We start from the raw sequence: 22,364 nt of genomic DNA on the forward strand, positions 1-22,364 counted from the left end.
ACTCATTGACTATGTAGAATTTTTTTTCTTTGATTTTGTTTTTAAATCACAGCAAAAACACTTTGGTATACTACCATTTGAAAAAAATCACAGTTAAGCCGCAAACCACAAAGGAACGGCAATATAACCACAAATCGGGAACACAGCCTAAGGGCTATGGTATCTCTGCCTGGACACAGCCTTAGGGTATGTTCACACTACAGAATCTCCACCCTTTGACAGCAATGTAGTCCACACATAATTCCGCCAAAATAATATGTTCATTCTTTCGGCAGGTGAATTGCTGGGTCAGAATTTTCTGCCATTGAAATTCCATATTGTCAATGGGTCAATGGAACTCTCATTCACACCAATGCCAGATTAGTGCAGTGTAATCCCCAAGCGGAATTTTATAGTGTGAACATACCTTTAAGGATCCTAGATCCTATAATGAAGCCAAATTGGGAAATGTACACAAAAGGTGTATTCCTTTCTATGTTGCACAATTACAGATGATGCTAAAAACTTTTTTTATATATCAACTGGCTCCAGAAAGTTAAACAGTTTTGTAAGTTACTTCTATTAAAAAAATCTTAATCCTTTCAGTACTTATGAGTTGCTGAAGTTGAGTCGTTCTTTTTGGTCTAAGTGCTCTCTGTTGACACCTGTCTCGGGAACTGTCCAGAGTAGAAGCAAATCCCCATAGCAAACCTCTTCTACTTTGTGCAGTTCCCGAGACAAGCAGAGATGTCAAGAGAGAGCACTGTTGCCAGACAGAAAAGAACAACTCAACTTCAGCAGCTGATAATTATTGGAAGTTAAAAGATTGTTTAATAGAAGTAATTTACAAATCTGTTTAAAGGAGTACTCTAGTGCAGAGTATTTCTGCTCCATCCTGCCCGGGCTGCAAAATAAATGAAAATTAACCATCACTCACCTCCCTGGGTTCCCGCGGAGCGCCACTACAGCTGATCGGTCCTCCGGTCCATCTCCTTCATACTTCTGGGTGTAACGAAGCATCACATGGCGCTCAGCCTATCGCTGGCCGAGGCAGAACATCGCGGCGGCCGGCGATAGGCTGAGCGCCATGCGACGCTTCGTTACACCCGGAAGTATAAAGGAGATGGACCGGAGGACCGATCAGCTGTAGTGACGCTCCGCGGGAACCCAGGGAGGTGAGTGATGGTTCATTTTAATTTATTTTGCAGCCTGGGCAGGACGGAGCAGGAATACTCCTTTAACTTTCTGGAGCCAGTTGATATTAAAAAAAAAAGTTTTTTCCTGGAATACCCCTTTAAAGGGGTACTCCGGCACTTAGACATATTATCCCCTATCCAACGGATAGGGGGATAAGATGCCTGATCATGGGGGTCCCGCCGCTGGGGACCCCCGCAATCTTGCACGCCACACCCCGTTTAAAATCAGTCCCCGGAGCGTGTTCACTCCGGGTCTGATTACTGTCGATCATGGGGATGGAGCGTTGTGACGTCAAGGCTCCGCCCCGTGTGACATCACGCTCCGCCCCCTCAATGCAAGCCTATGGGAGGGGGCGTGACAGCTGTCACGCCCCTCCCATAGGTTTGCATTGAGGGGGTGGAGCTTGACGTCACACGGGGCGGAGCCTTGACGTCACACCGCTCCGTCCCCGTAATCGACAGCAATCATACCCGGAGTGAACACGCTCCGGGGACTGATTTTACATGAGGTGCGGCGTGCAAGATCACGGGGGTCCCCAGCGGCGGGACCCCCGCGATCAGGCATCTTATCCTCTATCCTTTGGATAGGGGATAAGATGTCTAAGTGCTGGAGTACCCCTTTGAAGGGGTTATCCAGGAATAGAAAAACACAGCTAATTTCTTCCAAAAACAGCTCCACGTCTGTCTCCAGGTTGGGTGTGGTTTTACAACTTGGTATCATTCACTTCAATGGAACTGAGCTGCAGAACCACACTCAACCTCGAGACAGATGGGGAGCTGTTTTTGAAAAAAAGTAGCTCTGTTTTCTATTCCTGCATAACCCCTTTAATACCTATCACCCAACAAGCATCAATGGCACTAGTAGAGGGTCTTCATGCCCCTTCTCTGGAGGCCCCATGTCTATTTTGGCTCCATGTCACTTTTCTGGGGGGCCCCATTGGGAGCCCAATATAGTCAATGCTCAACTAGTCCGTAAAAAGTGATCACTAGCCGTCCTGGGGAGGCGACGTTGATGCTTAGACGGTTTCTTCAAATAAATTTGAAGATGGGAAGTGATATCACTAAGTGTCTCCAGATAACCCCCCCCCCCCCCCCACTCAAATCTTAGTCAGCTATCCACAATCTCCCCTTTACAATTGTCAGTGTAAAAGCTGCTTATCTTGGCTCAGGCAGTATAATAGACCTATGACTAAATCTTGCATGGCAAGTACTAAAAAGGTAAAACAAGATACTTCTAAACCTATGATAACATCATCAATGTAAAAAATAACAAAAAACACAATATTTCATCTTCATTTTTACATTTGCTAAAATAAATACTGTCAACACATAAAACGCTTGTTCCAAAAAATTTGATTGAGAAAAACGTGCCACATTGTGATGATAACACGTCTTTAAATAACCTACCCATACTCCAATGGAATACGCAATTCACGCTCATCTGTTACTCTTCGCCTCTTGGCAGAACCTTTAAAAAAAATTTAATAAAAAGTTTAGTTTGTGTTAATGTGGAATCTGTGTATTTTAACACTTCCATATTGGTATAATAAAAACTACTGTTGGCAACGAATTTACTACTAATAAATATTGTAACATAATAATATAGACCAGTGTTTCCCAACCAGTGTGCCTCCAGTTATGGCAAAACTGTAGTTTTGCCACAGCTGCAGGCACACTGGTTGGGAAACACTGATATAGACTTTTATTTTGTACTCACATTTTGGATATCTAGATCCCCAACTATACCATAGTATGACTATGGGTGACATATGGGTTATCCAGGAAAAAACTTTTTTATATATAACAACTGGCTCCAGAAAGTTAAACAGATTTGTAAATTACTTCTATTAAAAAATCTTAATCCTTTCAGTACTTATGAGCTTCTGAAGTTAAGGTTGTTCTTTTCTGTCTAAGTGCTCTCTGATGACACCCGTCTCGGGAACCGCCCAGTTTAGAAGCAAATCCCCATAGCAAACCTCTTCTAAACTGGGCGGTTCCCGAGATGGGTGTCATCAGAGAGAACTTAGACAGAAAAGAACAACCTTAACTTCAGAAGCTCATAAGTACTGAAAGGATTAAGATTTTTAATAGAAGTAATTTACAAATCTGTTTAACTTTCTGGAACCAGTTGATATATAAAAAAAAGTTTTTCCTGAAATACCCCTTTAAGCCAAATTATCTCAATTATATGCCAATTGCCAATTATATTCCAATTGATTTTAAGCAGCTTCTATATAAAACGTGAAGTCAAGGATCCTTTAGGCATTCTATATGAGTGTATCTGTGCACATTCTAGCAAAACTTAAAAGGTATTTTTTTCTACCCTGTAGTGGCTTTATAAATAATATATGTGGCAGGTATAGGTCACTGATAAATATATAAAAAGTAATAGGTGACTGTTTCTCTTGAATCCATCACAAATACTTTAAGATTTCTAATGGATTTCTTGGAGATGTATCTGTCCCAAGACCTGTATTAGTCGCAAAAATTCTGCTTCTCCTATGTCCTGCTTTAAGAAATACCACAGTATCCTCCCACTAAACCAGGGCAAATTTGCATATGTGGGGGCATAGGGGCTTCACATCGCCATGCCCCTGAGAGGCCTAGAGGACATTACAATGTATATGGGTTTTCTGGTACCCTTCAGAGAAAGCTTTCATGGTGACCTGAGGTTAGTTCAAAAATGTTAAATATTCCCATACCATCCAGCAGGGGCGTTGCTGGGGGGGCTAACGGGGCTATAGCCTAGGATGTCAGGCCAACAGCCCTGGGTCTCAGGCTTCATTGCATGATAGATGTGTGATGTGTGTATGTGTAATAGATGTATGCATGTATGTATGACATATGTATGTATGTTAGATGTGTGTATGTATAATAAATGTATGCATGTATTGTAGATGTATGTATAATGTATGTATGTATGAATAATAGATGTATGTATGATAGATCTATGTATGTATGTATAATAGATGTTTGTAGGATAGATGTGAGTATGTATAATAGATGTATGTATGATAGATCTATGTATGTATGTATGTATGATAGATGTTTGTAGGATAGATGTGAGTATGTATAATAGATGTATGTATGATGTATGAATGATAGATCCCCATTATACTATTGTAGTGCTAGCTGGGTGTGTGTATACTATACCAGTGCTGGCTGGGTGTGTGCATTTATACTGCATATGGTCTGTGGTGGTCAAAAAAAATTTGGTTCAGTCAGAATTTATTTGTGGCGAATCTACATTAAAAATGGCTATTCCTGGCCTACAGAGAGCATCAATATGTGGTGTAGAACACTTTGCCTTACTGTAATACGCATATGGAGTGTGCTGGGGTAGTGGTATAATATTGTTATTCAGTATGACATGCAAATTAGAGGCATCGCTATTAGAAACACTGTCGCAGAGCAGCACAATGACAGAGCCTAGAGGTGGCAACAGCATGAGGAGACCATAGAGCTTCACAATTGAAAAGATGAAAGATATTTTTTAAAATTTAAATTGATGATTTCGAATAGATGAACCTAAAAAGTTTTATTTAATGTGCCAGCAGCATAAGGAGACCCCATGGTGGTACAGTGACACAGCCTGGAGGTGGCGGCAGCATGAGGAGACCATATAGTGGCTGAAAGACACAGCCTGTAGTTGGCAACAGCATGAGGAGAACATATAGTGGCTGAATGACACAGCCTGGAGGTGGCGGAAGCATGATGAGCCCATATAGTTTAAGAATGAGACAGCCTGGAGGTGGCAGCAGCATGAGGAGAACATATGGTGGCAGAATGAGACAGCCTGGAGCTGGCACCAGCATGAGGAGAACATATGGTGGCAGTATGAGACAACCTGGAGGTGGCATCACCAGCATCAAGAGTCCTGAAAGTGACCCGGTGACATAGTGGGGCGATGGTTGGCAATATCAGTACCCGGTGACGAAGGTGGGTAAAAAAAGGAGAACTTGGCATCAGATGTGTGGCATCAGGCGGGTGGCAGGATCAGAATAGTAGCTGAGGCAGAAGAAAATAGTCTCTTTTGTAAAAGTGTTAGTGTGCACAAGTAAGTATTGATCATATGCATTACGTAAAACTTAACTTTTAATAATGTGCTTAGGATAAAATATATGGCCCCAAATTTTTTTTTTAAATCAAACCAAAGGAAAGGTGTGCAAAAAACACTATGTGCCACCTATGTCCCCAAGTATTGATGTGATGCAAAGACCTGTAAAAGGTGGAAGGGAACAACGTATGGTCCGTTGTAACCGGTGGGGGTAAAAACTTTCCCTGTAAGGCCTTACTCTTGCATTATTAATTCCCTTCTGAGAACTGAGACTTGTCCGTGCATTGGAGGCTGAGGACACGGTGGAGGATGAGGAGGCGGAGTTGCACTCTGTCACAGGACCAATGGCTTGAGAGCGTGGAGGCGGAAGTGGCGTGACCTGTCCAAGTTGCTGTTGTGGCTGTGCAGGAACCACATTTACCCAGTGGGCTGTAAAGGACATGTATTGTCCCTGACCGTAATTACAGCTCCACATGTCGGCGCTGCCGTGCACTTTGGTACACACCGTCTGGCTCAAGGACTGGCCCACCTTTTCTTCCACAAAATTATGCAGGGCTGGTACTGCTTTCTTCACAAAGAAATGGCAGCTTGGGACTCTCTACCTCGGCTCGGCAAAAGCCATGAGTTCTCTGAAAGGTGCAGAGTCAACCACTTAAAAAGGGAGGGACTGCAGCACCAGCAACTTGGACAGGAGCACATTCAGCTTCTGCGCCGTTGGATGAGTGGGCGCATACTGTTGCCTCTTGGAAATGGCTTCGTTGTGGATTGCTGGCGGAATGACTGACTCAAAGTAGGAGGAGCAGGAGCATCTGGACCGACAGAAGATGGGTATGACACACAGCTCCCTTCAGCTGAGGTGGTGGAGCCTTGGCTGGCTGAAAAAGGGAGCAGCGTGCCACTGGGTGATGCAGCAGGCTGGACCATCACATCGGAGCCACGGCCCTCAGAGGCCACTTTATGTCGACACTGCATATGTTGACATAGGGCCGTGATGCCAACATTGGGACCCTGACCACGCATCACCTTCTGCCGACACATCTTGCATGTGGCCAGGTTAACATCCTCCAGATGCTTGATGAAAAACTGCCACACCGCCGAGTAGCTGATTTTCCCACCAATAGTCCCCACTGATTGACTGCTACTACCGCCGTCTCCAGGAACCCCTGTTCCACTACCTCCCGGGAAGGTAGGCTGCCACGAAGCAGGGGGTCTCCCCCGGGCACGTTTGGCTCCAGACTTTCCACTTCTGCCACCATGCTGACTGCCAACCATGCTACCACTTTGCTGGCTCAGCTGCTGCCTCACCGGCAACCCTCAACCCTCTTCTCCTGATGATGATGAAGCCCCTTCTGCATCCGGCTCCCAAGTGCGATCGGCTTCATCACCATCGAGTTGTGCCTGTACGTCACTGATGTCCTCCTTAGGTTCCTCAACAGTGTCTGCTTCAGGAACCTGAACGCTCGAAACATCATCTCCCACGTCACTCTCCTCATCACTACTTGCCCGCCTAGGGCTTGAGGTGAATCACTGCTGTAAAATAGCTTTTCTGTGCAACACACTGCTCTCTGTCTCTCTCTGTAATAGAACGCTGATGTGACTGGGAGGTGAATCGCTGCTGTAAAAATGCTTTTCTGAGCAACACACACTGCTCTCTGTCCCTCTCTCTCTGTAATAGAATGCTGATGTGACTGGCCACAAGATGGCTGCCGATTATATAGGGGTGACTGGCTGATGATAGGCTGCATGCTGCATGTGATTCAGGGTACAAATCAAATTTTTCCTGAAAATCGTAAGGAACTCGGATTCGTCAGATTCGATTCGCTCATCCCTAGTGCTCACCCCTCTAGTTAGCGTCAAGTAGGGATAGTCAACCAATCATATATCTCGGGAAGAGGGAGTATAAGAGCAAAAACATTGTTGAAATCAGAGCACCTGGAAATATAAAAAGGTTAAAAAAAATAAAAATAAAAAACACAAAGAGGACCTGTAGTCAGGCCAAAAAAGTAAATTTTTTTTTTTTTTACCTTTTTATATTCCTAGGTGCCCTGATTCCAACACTTTTTTTTTTTTTGCTATGGCCCCTGTTCAGAGGACATACAAGTTTAACTATTTGGTTGATTATCTGTACTTGATACTGAATAGTCAAATGGGTGGAAACTTTATTGCAAAATGTGGTGTGAGTGCTAGGCTCAGGGGGTGTCGTTAGGAAGCTTAGAGGGCGAATTGGAGGGCTAATTAGAGTTGTAGTTTTGCAACAGCTGGAGGCACCCTGGTTGGGAAACATTGGTCTATCACAATACTGTCATATGGGCACATATGGTGCACATCCGATGATTTTTCCCATTGGATATAAAGCATACTAAGGCCCCTTTCACACTACAGGTATCATCCTGTAAAAAACCTTCGTTACTACTCCCGGCAAAAAGTCCTGAAAACGGACGGCAAAAAATCCCATTCATGTAAGTGGGATTTTTTGAACATCCTTTTGCAGTCATGTCCGTTTTTACTAATGTCAGTTATTTATACCGGCACAAAAGACGGTGCATGCTCTAATTTTTGGTCTGGCAAAAAAAAAAAAAAAAACGGTGAAAAATCGGACGTTAAAATTTAAGGAAAAACCGTTTTTTTTTTTTTTTTTTTTTTTTATTACATAAACTGGCTCCAGAAAGTTAAACAGATTTTTAAATTATTTCTATAAAAAAAATCTTAATCCTTTCAGTACTTATAAGCTGCTGAAGTTGAGCTTTTTTTTCTGTCTAAGTGCTCTCTGATGACACCTGTCTCGGGAACTGTCCAGAGAAGAAGCAAATCCCCATAGCAAACCTCTTCTACTCTGACCAATTCCTGAGACAGACAGAGGTATCAGCAGAGAGCACTGTAGTCAGACAGAAAAGAACAACTCAACTTCAGCAGCTGATAATTATTGGAAGGATTAAGATTTTTTAATAGAAGTAATTTACAAATATGTTTAACTTTCTAGAGCCAGGTGATATATAAAAAAAAACATTTTCTGGAATACCCCTTTAAGACCCCTTTTACACTGCAGGTATGCTCCGGCAAATTCGTCCGTCAAACTCCCTCTTTTTATTTATTTTTTTGCATTTTGCCAGCCGTAATTTTGCCAGAGCATACCGGCAAATAACGGTCCCTGATGGACCCCATTGTATTCAATGGCAGCCGTTATTTTTGGAGAGAAAAGCCGGAGAAAAAGACGGTGCAAGCACTATTTTTTCTCCGTCTTTCCTCGATCATAAAATAACAGACTTCACATTGCCGGAGACAGCGGGCAGTGTGAACGTAGCCTAACATTGAAGTTTATGGGAACTGGATGTTCAAAAAAAACATCCGTTATCATCAGTTATTGTCAGTTTTTTTAACATCCGTTTTTTGTTCTGAGCATGCTCAGTACAACTTTCCAAAAAAAGGGTTAAAAACCTGATAAAAAAAACAACGGATGTAACTGGTAATAACGGATGATAACGGATGAACAACATCAGGTTTTTTAAGAAACACCCTTAAAAAATAACGGATGATGGTCATCAGTTATCATCGTTATTACCAATCCAAGAAGAGATGTACAGCACAAGCCAGAGACTCCAATAGCAAAGGAAAGTGACTTTTATTGGTTGCTACCCAGATGCAACGTTTCGGCAAACAAAACTGCCTTTTTCAAGCAATGCTTGAAAAAGGCAGTTTTGTTTGCCGAAACGTTGCATCTGGGTAGCAACCAATAAAAGTCACTTTCCTTTGCTATTGGAGTCTCCGGCTTGTGCTGTACATCTCTTCTTGGATTGTTGTTACTCTGGATTGGCCCTCCGGATAGGTACGGGCACAGCCGAGTGGTCCAGTGCTGTCTCTTGGGACTTTTTTGCCATCGTTATTACCAGTTATTGCATCCGTTTTTTTTTTATCCGTTATTGTAAAATAACGGCAGTGAAAAAGCAGGATGATACCTGTAGTGTGAGAGGGGCCTAATTCTACGGTAGAATTCTCAGCATGCTAAGAGAAGAATATAGAAAGGAGATAGATATCAGATACCGCATGGCGTGCTGGGGCTGAGAGTTGCAGAGGAGCTGTGGAAGTCAGAGGATTGTGTGTCGGAGCAGAGTGCGGCAGGAGCAGAGCTCGGACTCTTGATCACTTGCAGGTTGAGGGGTGTGGAGTGTGCCGCTATGCTGTTCGCTGTGCTGTTCGTAGAAGGAGCCGTTTTGTTGAACTTCAGTTTCTCCCCTTCTGTATCACTGTCAGATTCATCCTTATCATCATCCTCTTCTGATCCCTCCGAGTCAGAGTCTGAATTGCTGTCCGACTCTGTGTGGGAAAAAGAAAAAAACAAGTAACATTTTCCATCTCATATGTAGCGCGAGGTGGAGATGGTGACATTGCCTGTCAAGTGTATCCAAGCTGTGCTTTGCAGCTGTCTCTTGATAACTACCCCTATCATCTTAAGCCATTTCATGGACCAGAGAACATATCAGCTGAGGAATCTGTGTACACCAGTTCTGTAAATACCTGGCTAAGCATAGGACTTTCCACTACACAGCTTGTACCTATTACCAGTATTATATTTACCTATATATGCTGAATGTGGAAATTTACCAGCTATGATACAATTTATTGTTATGGCTTTTTGGTTCCCCCTTAAAGGGGTAATGCAGTGTATGACAATGTATCCCTTATGCAAAGGATATGAGATAAGTGTCTGGACCCACTCATGCCCGGCTCCTTGGCTCTCCGCATGAATGAAGTGTGTTGACCGCGGCACAAAGTGGTGGCCGACAAGCCCCCTCCATGCATCTCTATGGGAGAGCCAGAGATAAAGTGTTTGTGTATCTCCAGCTCTCCCATAGTGATACATGGAGGGGGCTTGTTGACTACCGCTTTGTGCAGGGATCGACAGTCTCCTTGCATGCAGCAGAGATCGTTCCGTGCATGAGGACAGCTGGGCATCGGGCAGGAGATCGTATGGGGGATCCTAGCGGTCGGACCTCCTACGAGCAAACACATATCCCCTTTCTATTGAATAGGCGATAAATTGTCCCACACTGCAGTAACCCTTAAAAGGAGAACTCCAGGATAGAAAAACTTATCCCCTATTTTAAAGATAAGTGATAAGTGTGAAATCGCGGAGGTCCGACCGCTGAGATCCTCCGCGGTCTCCCGCATGGCACCCCAGCTCTTCTTCTAAATGGAGCACGTGGACCTCTGCATGAAGCAATGGCCTACACCCCCCTCCATGCAGCCCTATGGGAGTTGGAGAGATTCCTGAGTGCAGCACTACGGCTCTCCCATAGAGATGAATAGAGGGAGCGTCACGGCCACCGCATGGTACAGTGGTCAACGTGCTCCATTTAGAGGGAGTGCCGTGCGCCGTGCAGGAGGGGATAGGACTTTCTATGCTGGAGTACTCCTTTAAAATTGTATAACTCCTCTGTAATAGCCACCACAGTGCTAGACTACTGCACAATCTGGTCAGTAGAGGGGGTACTGTAAATTTACATTCTTGCTATTTGTAGCAGTCAGGGTGCCTCCAGCTGTTGCAAAACTACAACTCCCAGCATGCCCGGACAGCCGTTGGTTGGGAAACACTGCATTATGACATTTGGTTTCCTTTGCAAAGTCATATTTTTGATAGTCATCACAGTCCAAAAGCAATGCGGGCATATACAGATGTCAAAAACTTTAAGGTGACATTTAACATGTTACATACCATGATGAAGCAAACTTTAAATGGCCACTCTCATTAAAGTAAAGCTTTGATATCATATAGCTTATTAAAAAATAAAAACCTTTCTAATATATTTGTTTAAAAAAAAAAAAAATGTTAACACATTTTTTCACCTTTGAAATCCTGGCCACTAGGTGTCTCCCTACTGGGTCCAGGATGCCTATTCCCCCCCTCACGTACTGCACATTTGGACCACTGCTGGGCAGTGGTCCCATTACACCAAATTAACGTCCGTGCGGTTCGCTCTCTGCCTGTATATGAAACAGGCAGAGAGCGAGCGCAGTGCTTGTGCGGCGTGCACCTAATTTATATATATTCACCCACCATAGTTTACTGATTTAGTGCTGCAGGGCACGGAAGCTTTGTCCTCCGATCTCTCTCCTCTGTGTATGGCACGTACAGTTCATAACATGGAGGAGGAGATTCAGAGCTGCCGTGCCTGCCCTCTGCTGAGCCTCTATGCGCGCTCCTGAGAAGGAACACAACATTGAGGAGGAAGGGCAGAAGTTAGCCCGATCAGGCTTCATGAGAAGTCACGCCTGCCAGGCTGCTCCCCCTTCCTCTCTCACAGACGGCCAGCAGCATGAGCAGCAGCGCTCATAGGGAAAAAGGTATTTTTAAGCGGTTTTTAGCAAAAAATTAAGGAAAGTTTAGTTTATGATAGGTACTCTTTAAAAATGGGTTTTCCGGCACTATACACTTTTTTTGAATGGGCTAAGGCTAGCTTAGAATAAAGGGATACTCACCTACCCGATCCGCTTCTACAGACCTTCCAACAGTACCTGGGTGCCCACTGATCATCGCTTCTTGGGCCCTGTCTCAACACACAAGAAATGCCCACTGACAGCAGCAGCCAATTACAGGCCGCAATGGTAAGTGGGAATGTCCTTGCGTCAAGACAGAGACCAAAAATGGCTTATCAATAGGAACAGTTTGAACGGTGGCAGGGGGAGATTGGGCAAATGAGTATCCCTTATAAACACCCTCTTGTTTTATTTTTTGGCATACAGCCTGAGCACTTTTGAGCATTTTTTTTGTATTACCAGACAATCCATTTAAAGGGGTAATCTAAAGGAAAAAAATATTTTCAAACCAACTGGTGCCAGAAAGTTAAACAGATTTGTAAATTACTTCTATTTAAATATCCTAATCCTTCCAGTACTTATCAGCTTTCCAAAAAATAGCAAACATTTTCTGCTGCAGACAGTTCCTGACATAGACAGAGGTGTCAGCAGAGAGCACTGTGGCCAGACTGGAAAGAACTACACAACTTCCTCTGGAACATACAGCAGCTGATAAGTACTTGATTAAGATTGTTAAATAACTTTTAATTAACTTTATGAAACCAACTGATTTAAAAACATTTTTTTCCCACCGGAGTACCCATTGAAAATGTGAAGTAAGGGTGAATTCCCACCATGGTTGTGCATTCTGTGGCACAGATATATTACATCAGCAACCTTTTAAAATGGGATGCCAAAATATACGAGCATGTACAGGTACATGCCCCATAGACATTAATGGCTTGAATGTAGTCAGCTAGTGATTACGTTCAGGTCATCTGAGTGCAGAGGTGTTTGGGCTTGGACCCTAAAGCATGGTTTGTTGCACTTTAGGGTCTGTGTCCAAACATGTTTACGTTAAGAAAACTATGACAATGTAGTCAGTAGCTGACTTTGTTTAGGCCATCAGATCTATGGAGCCCGTGCCTGTCCGTGCTTGTATACATGAGAATCCCAGTTTAATCGGTTGCCAACAAATACAGTGCGATGGAAGGCAAAATAGTGGTGTGAAAGTACCCTTAGGGTAGGGTCACACGTACCATATTTTGATGCATATTTTCTGCAGCTGATTTTGTTACCCATTGGCTTTAGCGAGTAGGAAAATACGCAGCAAAATATGGCACAGGTGACCCTACCCAAAAAGTTTGCTACATCTATAATAACAAATCTTTGAACAATGATTTTTCTCTAAACCAGCAATAACATTCTAAATATAAGCAAGTTACAAACCAGACTGACTGTCTGAATCATCGTCTTCATCATCTTCATCTTCCTCTTCATCATCTTCATCATCATCCTCATCGTCATCTTCTTCATTGGAGTCATCGGAGTCCTTGCTGCTGGGGATATCAGAGTCCGTTCCTCGGAACTTGTCTAATAAAGACTTTGCAGCATTTAAGTGATGGGATGGTTTTATTGCTGGTGAGTTATTATCCAGAGTTTTCTCCTTACAAAGATTACGCAATAAATGGGATCCGCTGGGCCCAAGGACCGATTTGCTGGATGAATTCTTTTTCACACAGGAACTTAAATTAATTGGAGTGGAAAACTGGGCGCTACTGGAAACGTTTATATTTTCACATCCTTTATTGTCCTGCTTTGATTTGGTGGTAAGTGCCAGGGGCGCCTCCTGGATAACACAGGGAATAACTCCATTTGGCTGGTGATTTCCCAATAGAGCGTTTGTCAAGAATGGATTGGAGTGGTTATTCTCTAAGGATTGTTGTTGGTGACATATAGAGTTAGAAATGGGACTAGGGACTGGTGGGGGGACAATTGTCTTTTTCTGGTGCTTGGAGCTTTCTTGTGACTTGTTTAGTTGTGCAGGGAATGTCTGTTTGTGATGATCCTGTATAGAAACAGAAAAACATCATATAATAGACAAAACAAATGGACAAAAACAACATAAAGGCCCTTTGCCCTACAGAAGCTTATTATAGAATTCAGGATCAGGCTATTATATATTGGATACTGAATCAGACTACACAGGGTAAGTTTGTAGTCTGTTACCATGGAGACATATGGATCTGTATAGGAGCTGTAGACAGACATTTTCCATTTTAGATATAGTAATAAAATCAAGTGCAGAAGAAGGCATATGCCTTAAAGGAAAACTGTCAGCCCGTTTACCCACACTAAACCTTATACACTGGCTTCTAGTGTGGGAGAACAGGAGTCCAATAAGGGGTCACTTACTTAAATATGTCCAGTAGGTCCTGAGATAAGTCCCCAGGAAGATCCACTGCTGAATTCAGTGAATTGTGCACAGGGGGCAGGGCTTCACATGGGGCGGGGCATCATCGGATCAATTTACATAATTATTGTCTGTGATTCCACATCCTAGTGAATTCAGCAGAGGATCTTCTGGGGGACATATCTCAGGACCTACTGGACATATTTAAGTAAGTGACCCCTCGTTGGACTCCTGTTCACCCGCACTGTAACCCAGTGTATAAGGTTTAGTGTGGGTGAACAGGTTGACAGTTTTCCTTTAAACTCAACAATGAAAAAACCATGTATAGTATCCCCAATAAACAAGCCAGTCACATAAAGCCTGAAGCGTATCTGAGCTTATTCTAGGAAATTGGCAAACCAAATCCAAATCCCATTTTACAGTGATTTTCAGAATACGGAGAACAATTCTTTCTATAATTATCATAGTTTATTCATAATCTGCCAAAATATTACACAGAAATTAGACGGGATCTATAAACATTTACCAGTGGAAGTTGCAATCTAATTTCCCTACCGCACATAAATATTATGTCATAAGAAGCCAACTATCCTTCCATGGGAAAAATGTAAAAAAAAACTATGGAGGTGATGCCAAGGTCAGGTATGAACCTCCCTAAGCCCAATGATGCCTTTACCACATCAGGACTAAATATAATTTAGGCAAGTGTTAATATCTCTTGTATTTCTTACCATTTTAAAGAGATTCACTTGACACCTACTTGTTGTCAGTGAATGGAATCACACTTTTTAAAGAAATCTACCACGCGTTGCATTGTGGGAATAAAGAAACATTTCTATTTTATCATGGTCTCAAGTGCCTGTTTGACTCTACTGGGTTTGGAGGAGTTTTACGCTATACCTATGTTTTAGGAGGAGAATCTAATGTGACAAATGAAGCTTAAAAGCCCCATGATGTGTATACAACAGTTTAGAGGACTGTTTAGTGGGTGCAATACCTTTCCTAAAGAGGTCTGTTATAATAAAATGATAGACTATCCCCAGCATAGGCCATCAATATTAAATCAGTGGGAGTTGTCTACTGGCACCATCGCCAATCTGCTGTCCATGGTTCTTGTGCTATTGCTGCAGCCTCCTACAAGGGCTACTCCGCCCCTAGACCCATCTGATCATGGGGTTTTTGCCGCTGGGGACCCCGCGATCTTGGCTGCGGCACCCCAGACATCCAGTGCACAGAGCGAACTTCGCCCCATGCTGTATGACTGGTGATGCGGGGCGGAGGTTCGTGACGTCACGGTCATGCCCCGATCGTGACGTCACGGCCACACACCCTCAAGGCAAGTCTATGGGAGGGGGGCGTGACATCACGAGTAGGGGATTTTCTGTATTGCAGCGTTTTCCATTTCACTTGCATCATAACTAAGAAAAGCATAATGTTTCCAAGTGCCAACCAGCTTCGACTATGGCCCCTCCAAAGAGCTGATCAGCAAAGTTTCTGGGAGATGGCCCTTAACCAACCTAATATTGCTTAAGTTACAATTGGTCGGGGTCTCAGTGCTGAGACTCCCTCCAATTGTTAGTTACAGCTGACTATATAGAGGAGATGGGTTGCATTATAGTCTATGTACATCTCCTACCTTGAGCGCTAAGCAAGGGGAGTGACGCTACCATGCTCTTTGCTATAACTTATGATTTAGGGGGCTCTCCGCACTAAGACCTTGACCGATCTTAACCAATGTCACGTCTGTGTGACACGTCAAATTTAAGATGGCCCATCAAGTTTAAAAGATTAACTTAAAATGAGGTGTAAACTGTAACAGAAGGAGAAGGATGCCATGTGTTGTACCCATCATGAACAGAAATACTCTGTGTTTACAGAATGTCACTGTACCGTAAAGCCCAAGGCCACCCCAAGACTAGGGATCTGCAATATATCCCTATTGATATAAATGGGGCTTCGTTGTTAGGACACAATACTACAATATTCCATAGCTTTATAATTAGTCAGGGTCCCAGTTGTAATGTTATGGCATACCCTAGTAAACAATCTTAGATGGAGACCCCTTTAATGTAAAGTATATTTTGTGTTGGTTTGTCACTGGAATTCTGCAGACCTCTCATTCCAGTAAAATGTGAATTGTGTGCATGTCTAATAAAATAACCCAACATCCCCCTTACACGTTCTCCTTCATAGACGAATGGCTCCTCACTATGAAGCAAATTACTTTGAATTCCAAGACTGTGCGCAGGACTTGATTGCACTTAGTAAGGATGAGCCTCCTTCCTGATTTCGACGGCGCTGAAGAGGCCTGGCTTGGTTAGGGCTAACACACAAAAATGTCTCCCACGGGGTAATTTGAGGTAACACCATGTCCGACTCGGTTTATCTTTTACAATGTTTGAATAGATGATTTTCTCAAGAGTCATTATCTGTTGAGAATATTGCGATGATTTATGAGCGTGTCAGATCTATGAAGGCAATACAGACATTTCCTCAGCAAATAATTCCCATTTAGAGAGAAGTTTCAGTACCCAGCTCCTGTAGTACGGTGTCGGTGCAGAAACGGCATGGTAATAGGGGGCCTGTAATGAGGTATCTTTCTGCTTTATTGGCTCAGGACAAAGGGCAATCAGATAAAGTGCTCGCTTCTCTCCAGCCTTGTCCCCTGCGTTTGCAGACAGAGATGGTAATGTTCTTCTTCAAGATGAACTCTGAGCTGAAACTTTAAAACATTCTTCTAATTCCTGGGGGGAAATGTCCAGCATTTTCTTTCTTTTAAGAATCTGAATAAACCCTTAGGAATTTGTATTGATTTCTCAAGACTTTGCATGAGACAAACAATGACTTCATGCATAAAGGACAAGGATATTTCAGGTTAAATATTGTCTTTGCCCGGACCACTGCTGTGAACGAAACTGATTCCCGAGCCAAGAATGTGTAACAGCCATACCATGATCATAGGACGTTTACCTATTATCTGGTGACAGGATACAAACTACAATTTAAACTATATATATAAAAAAAGTTTTTACATATATTAGTTATTATCTTGAGTTTAAATGTGCTGAGTTTCAGTTTGCAACCTGCACCCTTTAAATTATTTTCCTGATATGCAGTTTACAACCTGCTCCTAGTTTCAGACTTTTCTCCCAGGACTACATGATGGAAGGGATGTCTGCATTAGCTCTATGACTTAGCACATCTTTAATACTGGACTGATCTTCTCCCCCACACCCCATAAGGGATGCTAAGGAGTGCTTGATTTACAACTTCCCCTGCATAAATTGTCTACTTCCTCTCTACATTGATACCCAGTCTGTGTGATTCTTCCCTCCCTACAGACTTGGGAAGGGAAAGAAGAGAACACCCAAAAAGCTAGAAGCACCGTGCTGTCAGATCTATGTCACATTCAGCAGGACAACAAGTTATGTGAAGATGTTACACAAAATCTACCACAGCAAAATAGTAAAAAAAAACTTTTTTGTGAAGGCTATTTAGACGGTTGCTTAGTTTTGCAGGGGCTATTATAGAAAATAGTTTTTATATACAAAATTATAGAAAAACTCTTGATACTTGTCTAGACAGTACAGGATCATCATTATAGAAGGATGCCCCAAATTACATTGAAAAGTGGTCTTGTATGGTGGTGGTATTCTCAGTGAAAATGGTCACTATGTATAATGTATGGTGGACTGAAAATCCGTCATACGAAATCTGGTCTGGGTAAGGGGGTGGTTATCTTTAGCAGGTGGTCTTTTGGGGAGGTTTCACTGTGTATAGAGCCATAATAAGCATGATGTAATCTCATATGGAGGAGCATTTTTAAATTGTTGTCTGCTAGTAAGTCTGCCCAAGTATAACTTTTGAATCAGAGACCAGGAGCCTGAAGTTATGCCTCTGGCTAATGTTTTCAATAGACCCATGACTCTGTGCATTTGCAGAGGAAAGATACTGTACAGACTTAAATAGAGCAATGAAAGGAAAGCAGAGGTATGGCCAGGGGGCACCGGGTCTCCGTTGTAATCTAAACTGTATGCATTTGTCCAATTCACAGGATTAAAAGATATTCATGATATTGCCTTATAAATTCTTGAATAATTGTACACATTCATGAGGCACTTTGCGCCTCTGGCCTCAGCTTTATGTCTGCGGTGAACTGCCCGGATGAATTTGTATGAAAATGAATTCAGTAACCAAGAGGCTGGCTTGGTTTATCTTCTATGACCATTGACTAATACATGCAGAAATTTCTACACAGAAAATATCTGAAATACCCATTTCCCGGGCTAAGGAGCTATTTTTGCTTTGCTCACCAAGTGTCCTGTTGTGAGACGTTGAAGGGCACAGCAGGAATCTCGGAGCTATTTTAAAAGGGAGGGCGCGCAGTTACAGATATCTTGCGGTGGCGCTGCATTTTTAACATCTGTATTTTATAAGAGCTACAAGGAGTAAAGTTATATATATATATATATATATATATATATATATATATATATATATATATAATTTACAAGTAATTTTAAAGTTAAAGCGTACCTGTCAGATCCCACAAAAAAAAAAAATGTTACTCAGTACCTAATCCTGACCACGTACATCTGATTCTTATCCCTCTATCACCTATACTTACGGTATTATAAAAATCCCTCTTTCCTTTAGCTTACAGTGTTAGAAATCCTCTAAGGGAAAGGGACATGTGGTGGTGGGAGGTGATTGGTGTGTGGTGGGAGGGGGCGTGTCATGCAGCCTTGTCTATGACTCATCTCTTGTCCATGACTCATGGACAAACATGATGTTGCTGCAGGACTGGATAGTGTCCCAGTAGGTATGGAGACCCCTAGTGGTGGGAGTTTCAGGAGCCATTTTCTTTATTAAGTATTCAAAAAATTTTAAACAACCATATTAAATGGTCTTTAATTTTCCTCAAGAACAACATATGAAAAGTTTGTGGATCTGACAGTGCCCATTTAAGCATCAGTTAGAAAGGTTAACAACAGGTAAGGATGTATTCCACCAGCGGCTGCCATATTGCACAAACGTGGTGTGAATGCATCCTTACACGTGTTAGTATCGCCTACAAATCGTGGTCCCTAATAGAATTGTTATTTTATCAACCCAATTTGAGTCTTCTAGATATTTTTAAATATAGGGTGATACTATGTATCTTTTCTGAGGAGAGAAAACATAAAGAAAAGATAGAAATATATGCAACATTTAACCCCTTTAGGATGAGGACAAACATAACTTTTTATTTTTTTTACTGACCCAGCTGTATGGGGCTTCTTCTCTGCATGATAGGTCGTATTTTTTTTTTGTACCATTTTAGGGTAGGGTCACACATAGCGCACCTGCAGCGTATTTCAGGCTGCGGATGCCAGTCACTAGAGCGAGCCGGGTAGCCCTGTGTGTCTGCTCGTAGCAGCAGATTTCTCTCTGTAGATCTGCTACGAGCAGACACACAAGGGCTACTAAGCTGCAGCAGGGAGCTCGCTCTAGTGACTGGCGTCGGCGCATCCTCAGCGTGAAATACGCTGCGGATGCACTACTGTATGTTTGACCCTTAAGGCACTTATCTATTAGCTTTTAAAGAAACACTCCATTGTTTTTTCCCCATATAGTGCAGATCTCACCTCAAGTATCCCTGCATTGGCATCTGTTTCATCCTTGCTCAGATGCATCCATACATCTCATTACTGTAGCTGGGCCACGTGATTCCCAGTCTTAAAACCAGAGAATTCAGTGCTCTAATGTGTAGAGAGGAGATTTGTTTCTCCTGCATTATTGACTTCCTGTGAATGACATCCTCACCTCTCATATCCCTTCAGGCAGCTATCAGACCCCTTCCCTCCCAGCGCCACCCTTCTTGTTTCTCTGTGTCTCCTCATGCACAAAATGCCGCTAAAGGTAGAATGTCTTTCCCATCTAAGCGTATGTTCACACAGGCTCCAAAAAAACTGTCAAAAACTTTCCAAAAAATAGCTTCAAAAACACCTCAAAAACATGTGGTTTCCAGTTCCCATTGACTGTAATGAAAAATGCTCAAACCAGCATAAAAACTGCACTGACAAGATGTGTGAACACAGCCTTACTGTACTGATAAAATGTCCACTTATTACTGTTGTGAGATTTGCCACCCAGACCTCTTATATTTTTTCTCTATCTATCCTTTTTGTATAGCCCAGTTTTTTCCAACCAGGGTGCCTCCAGCTGTTGCAAAACTACAACTCCCAGCATGCAGGCATGCTGGGAGTTGTAGGTTTGCAACAGCTTGAGGCACCCTGGTTGGGAAACACTGTTATATAGGAATGCCAAAAAAAAAAAAAAAAAAAGTTAATAATTTACCCTTTTAATTCTCAAGTCGCTGGGTTGTGGCATGGGGTCTTCAGAGGTATGTTTGTTCCCTGGTTTGAGTCCATCAGAAGAGGAGACTCCAAGCTTCAAGCTGGTATCCTTATTGGATTGGTTAAGCAAACTAGAGGGTTTGGTAGTAGAGACCAGTCCTGTACATTGGATTACACTTGTGTGTTTGTTCACAGCCTCCTCCTTGGCCTGAGAGCTTTGGAATATAAAAGGAAGATGCTGGGACAAGACCTGAGGATGTTTTTGCTGGGACTGGAATGGTGAGCGGTTCTGGGCGTCAGGAACAAGAGGTAACTGCTGGTGTACACGTTTCTCCGGCAACTTCTCCGCTTGGTTTCCATCTGTTTTCAGGTCAGGGACGTTATGAATTAGCACCTAAAAATAAATGAAGGACATGTCATGTTTCTTAAAGAATAATGACACAATGTATACAGCTTCGCTCCTTACACCGGATGCCACAATCTTTCCTGTACAACAGCAGTAAATAGAGGTGTCCTTTCTATGGGTGATCTAGAAGTGACCGTATAGCGGCGGGACCCCTGCGATCAGACATCTTATCCTATATCCCTTGGATAGGGGATAAGATGTCTATGGGTGGAATATCCCTTTAAAGGGGTACTCCGGTGAAATTATTATTTTTTTTAATCAACTGGTGCTAGAAAGTTAAACAGATTTGTAAATTACTTCTATTTAAAAATCTTAATCCTTCCAGTACTTATCATCTGCTGTATACTACAGGAAGTTGTGTAGTTCTTTCCAGTCTGACCACAGTGCTCTCTGCTGACACCTCTGTCTGTGTCAGGAACTGTCCAGACCAGGAGAGGTTTGCTATGGGGATTTGCTTCTACTCTGGATATTTCCTGACATGGACAGAGGTGTAAGCAGAGAGCACTGTGGTCAGACAGAAAATAAATTAAAAAAGAAAATAACTTCCTGTGGAGCATACAGCAGCTGATAAGTACTGGAAGGATTAAGATTTTTAAATAAAAATGATTTACAAATCTGTTTAACTTTCTGGCACCAGTTAATTCAAAACATTTTTGCCAACGGAGTACCTTTTTAACCCCTTCAGGACCAAGCCCATTTTGGCCTTAAGGACCAGAGCGTTTTTTGCACATCTGACCACTGTCACTTTAAACATTAATAACTCTGGAATGCTTTTAGTTATCATTCTTATTCCGAGATTGTTTTTTCGTGACATATTCTACTTTAACGTAGTGGTAACATTTTTTGGTAACTTGCATCCTTTCCTTGTGAAAAATCCTAAAATTTGATGAAAAATTTGAAAATTTTGCATTTTTCTAACTTTGAAGCTCTCTGCTTGTAAGGAAAATGTATATTACAAATAAAAAAAAAATTTATTCACATATACAATATGTCTACTTTATGTTTGCATCATAAAAGTGACGAGTTTTTACTTTTGGAAGACACCAGAGGGCTTCAAAGTTCAGCAGCAATTTTCCAATTTTTCACAAAATTTTCAAACTCACTATTTTTCAGGGACCAGTTCAGGTTTGAAGTGGATTTGAAGGGTCTTCTTATTAGAAATACCCCACAAAAGACCCCATTATAAAAACTGCACCCCCCAAAGTATTCAAAATTACATTCAGTCATCATTTTAACCCTTTAGGTGTTTCACAGGAATAGAAGCAAAGTGAAGGAGAAAATTCACAATCTTCATTTTTTACACTCGCATGTTCTTGTAGACCCAATTTTTAAATTTTTACAAGGGGTAAAAGGAGAAAATGTATACTTCTATTTGTAGCCTGATTTCTCTCGAGTAAGCACATACCTCATATGTCTATGTTAAGTGTTCGGCGGGCGCAGTAGAGGGCTCAGAAGGGAAAGAGCGATAAGGGGATTTTGGAGAGTACGTTTTTCTGAAATGGTTTTTGGGGGGCATGTTGCATTTAGGAAGCCCCTATGGTGCCAGAACAGCAAAAAACCCTCACATGGCATACCATTTTGGAAACTAGACCCCTTGAGGAACATAACAAGGAATAAAGTGAGCCTTAATACCCCACAGGTGTTTCACGACTTTTGCATATGTAAAAAAAAAATATTTTTTTTC

The 22,364-nt window shown here is 42.3% G+C and overlaps 1 protein-coding gene across 25 annotated transcripts in view; it reads right to left on the bottom strand.

The window, feature by feature from the left end:
• BAZ2B (bromodomain adjacent to zinc finger domain 2B) overlaps window positions 1–22,364 on the bottom strand; it is a 409,759-nt gene that overhangs the window by 66,299 nt on the left and 321,096 nt on the right. For 24 of the 25 annotated variants that reach the window (XM_056536083.1, XM_056536077.1, XM_056536074.1 and 21 more), the window contains 4 exons: window positions 20,276–20,668; window positions 12,973–13,591; window positions 9,271–9,543; window positions 2,583–2,643 (listed from right to left, as the gene is read on the bottom strand). In XM_056536083.1, coding sequence (XP_056392058.1) covers window positions 2,583–2,643; window positions 9,271–9,543; window positions 12,973–13,591; window positions 20,276–20,668 — 1,346 coding nt within the window. The remainder of the gene's footprint in view (window positions 1–2,582; window positions 2,644–9,270; window positions 9,544–12,972; window positions 13,592–20,275; window positions 20,669–22,364) is intronic. The other variant, XM_056536075.1, reaches the window with a different exon arrangement.

This window comes from Hyla sarda, chromosome 8 (assembly GCF_029499605.1).
Source record: "Hyla sarda isolate aHylSar1 chromosome 8, aHylSar1.hap1, whole genome shotgun sequence".
In the NCBI taxonomy this organism is placed as follows: Eukaryota; Metazoa; Chordata; class Amphibia; order Anura; family Hylidae; genus Hyla; species Hyla sarda.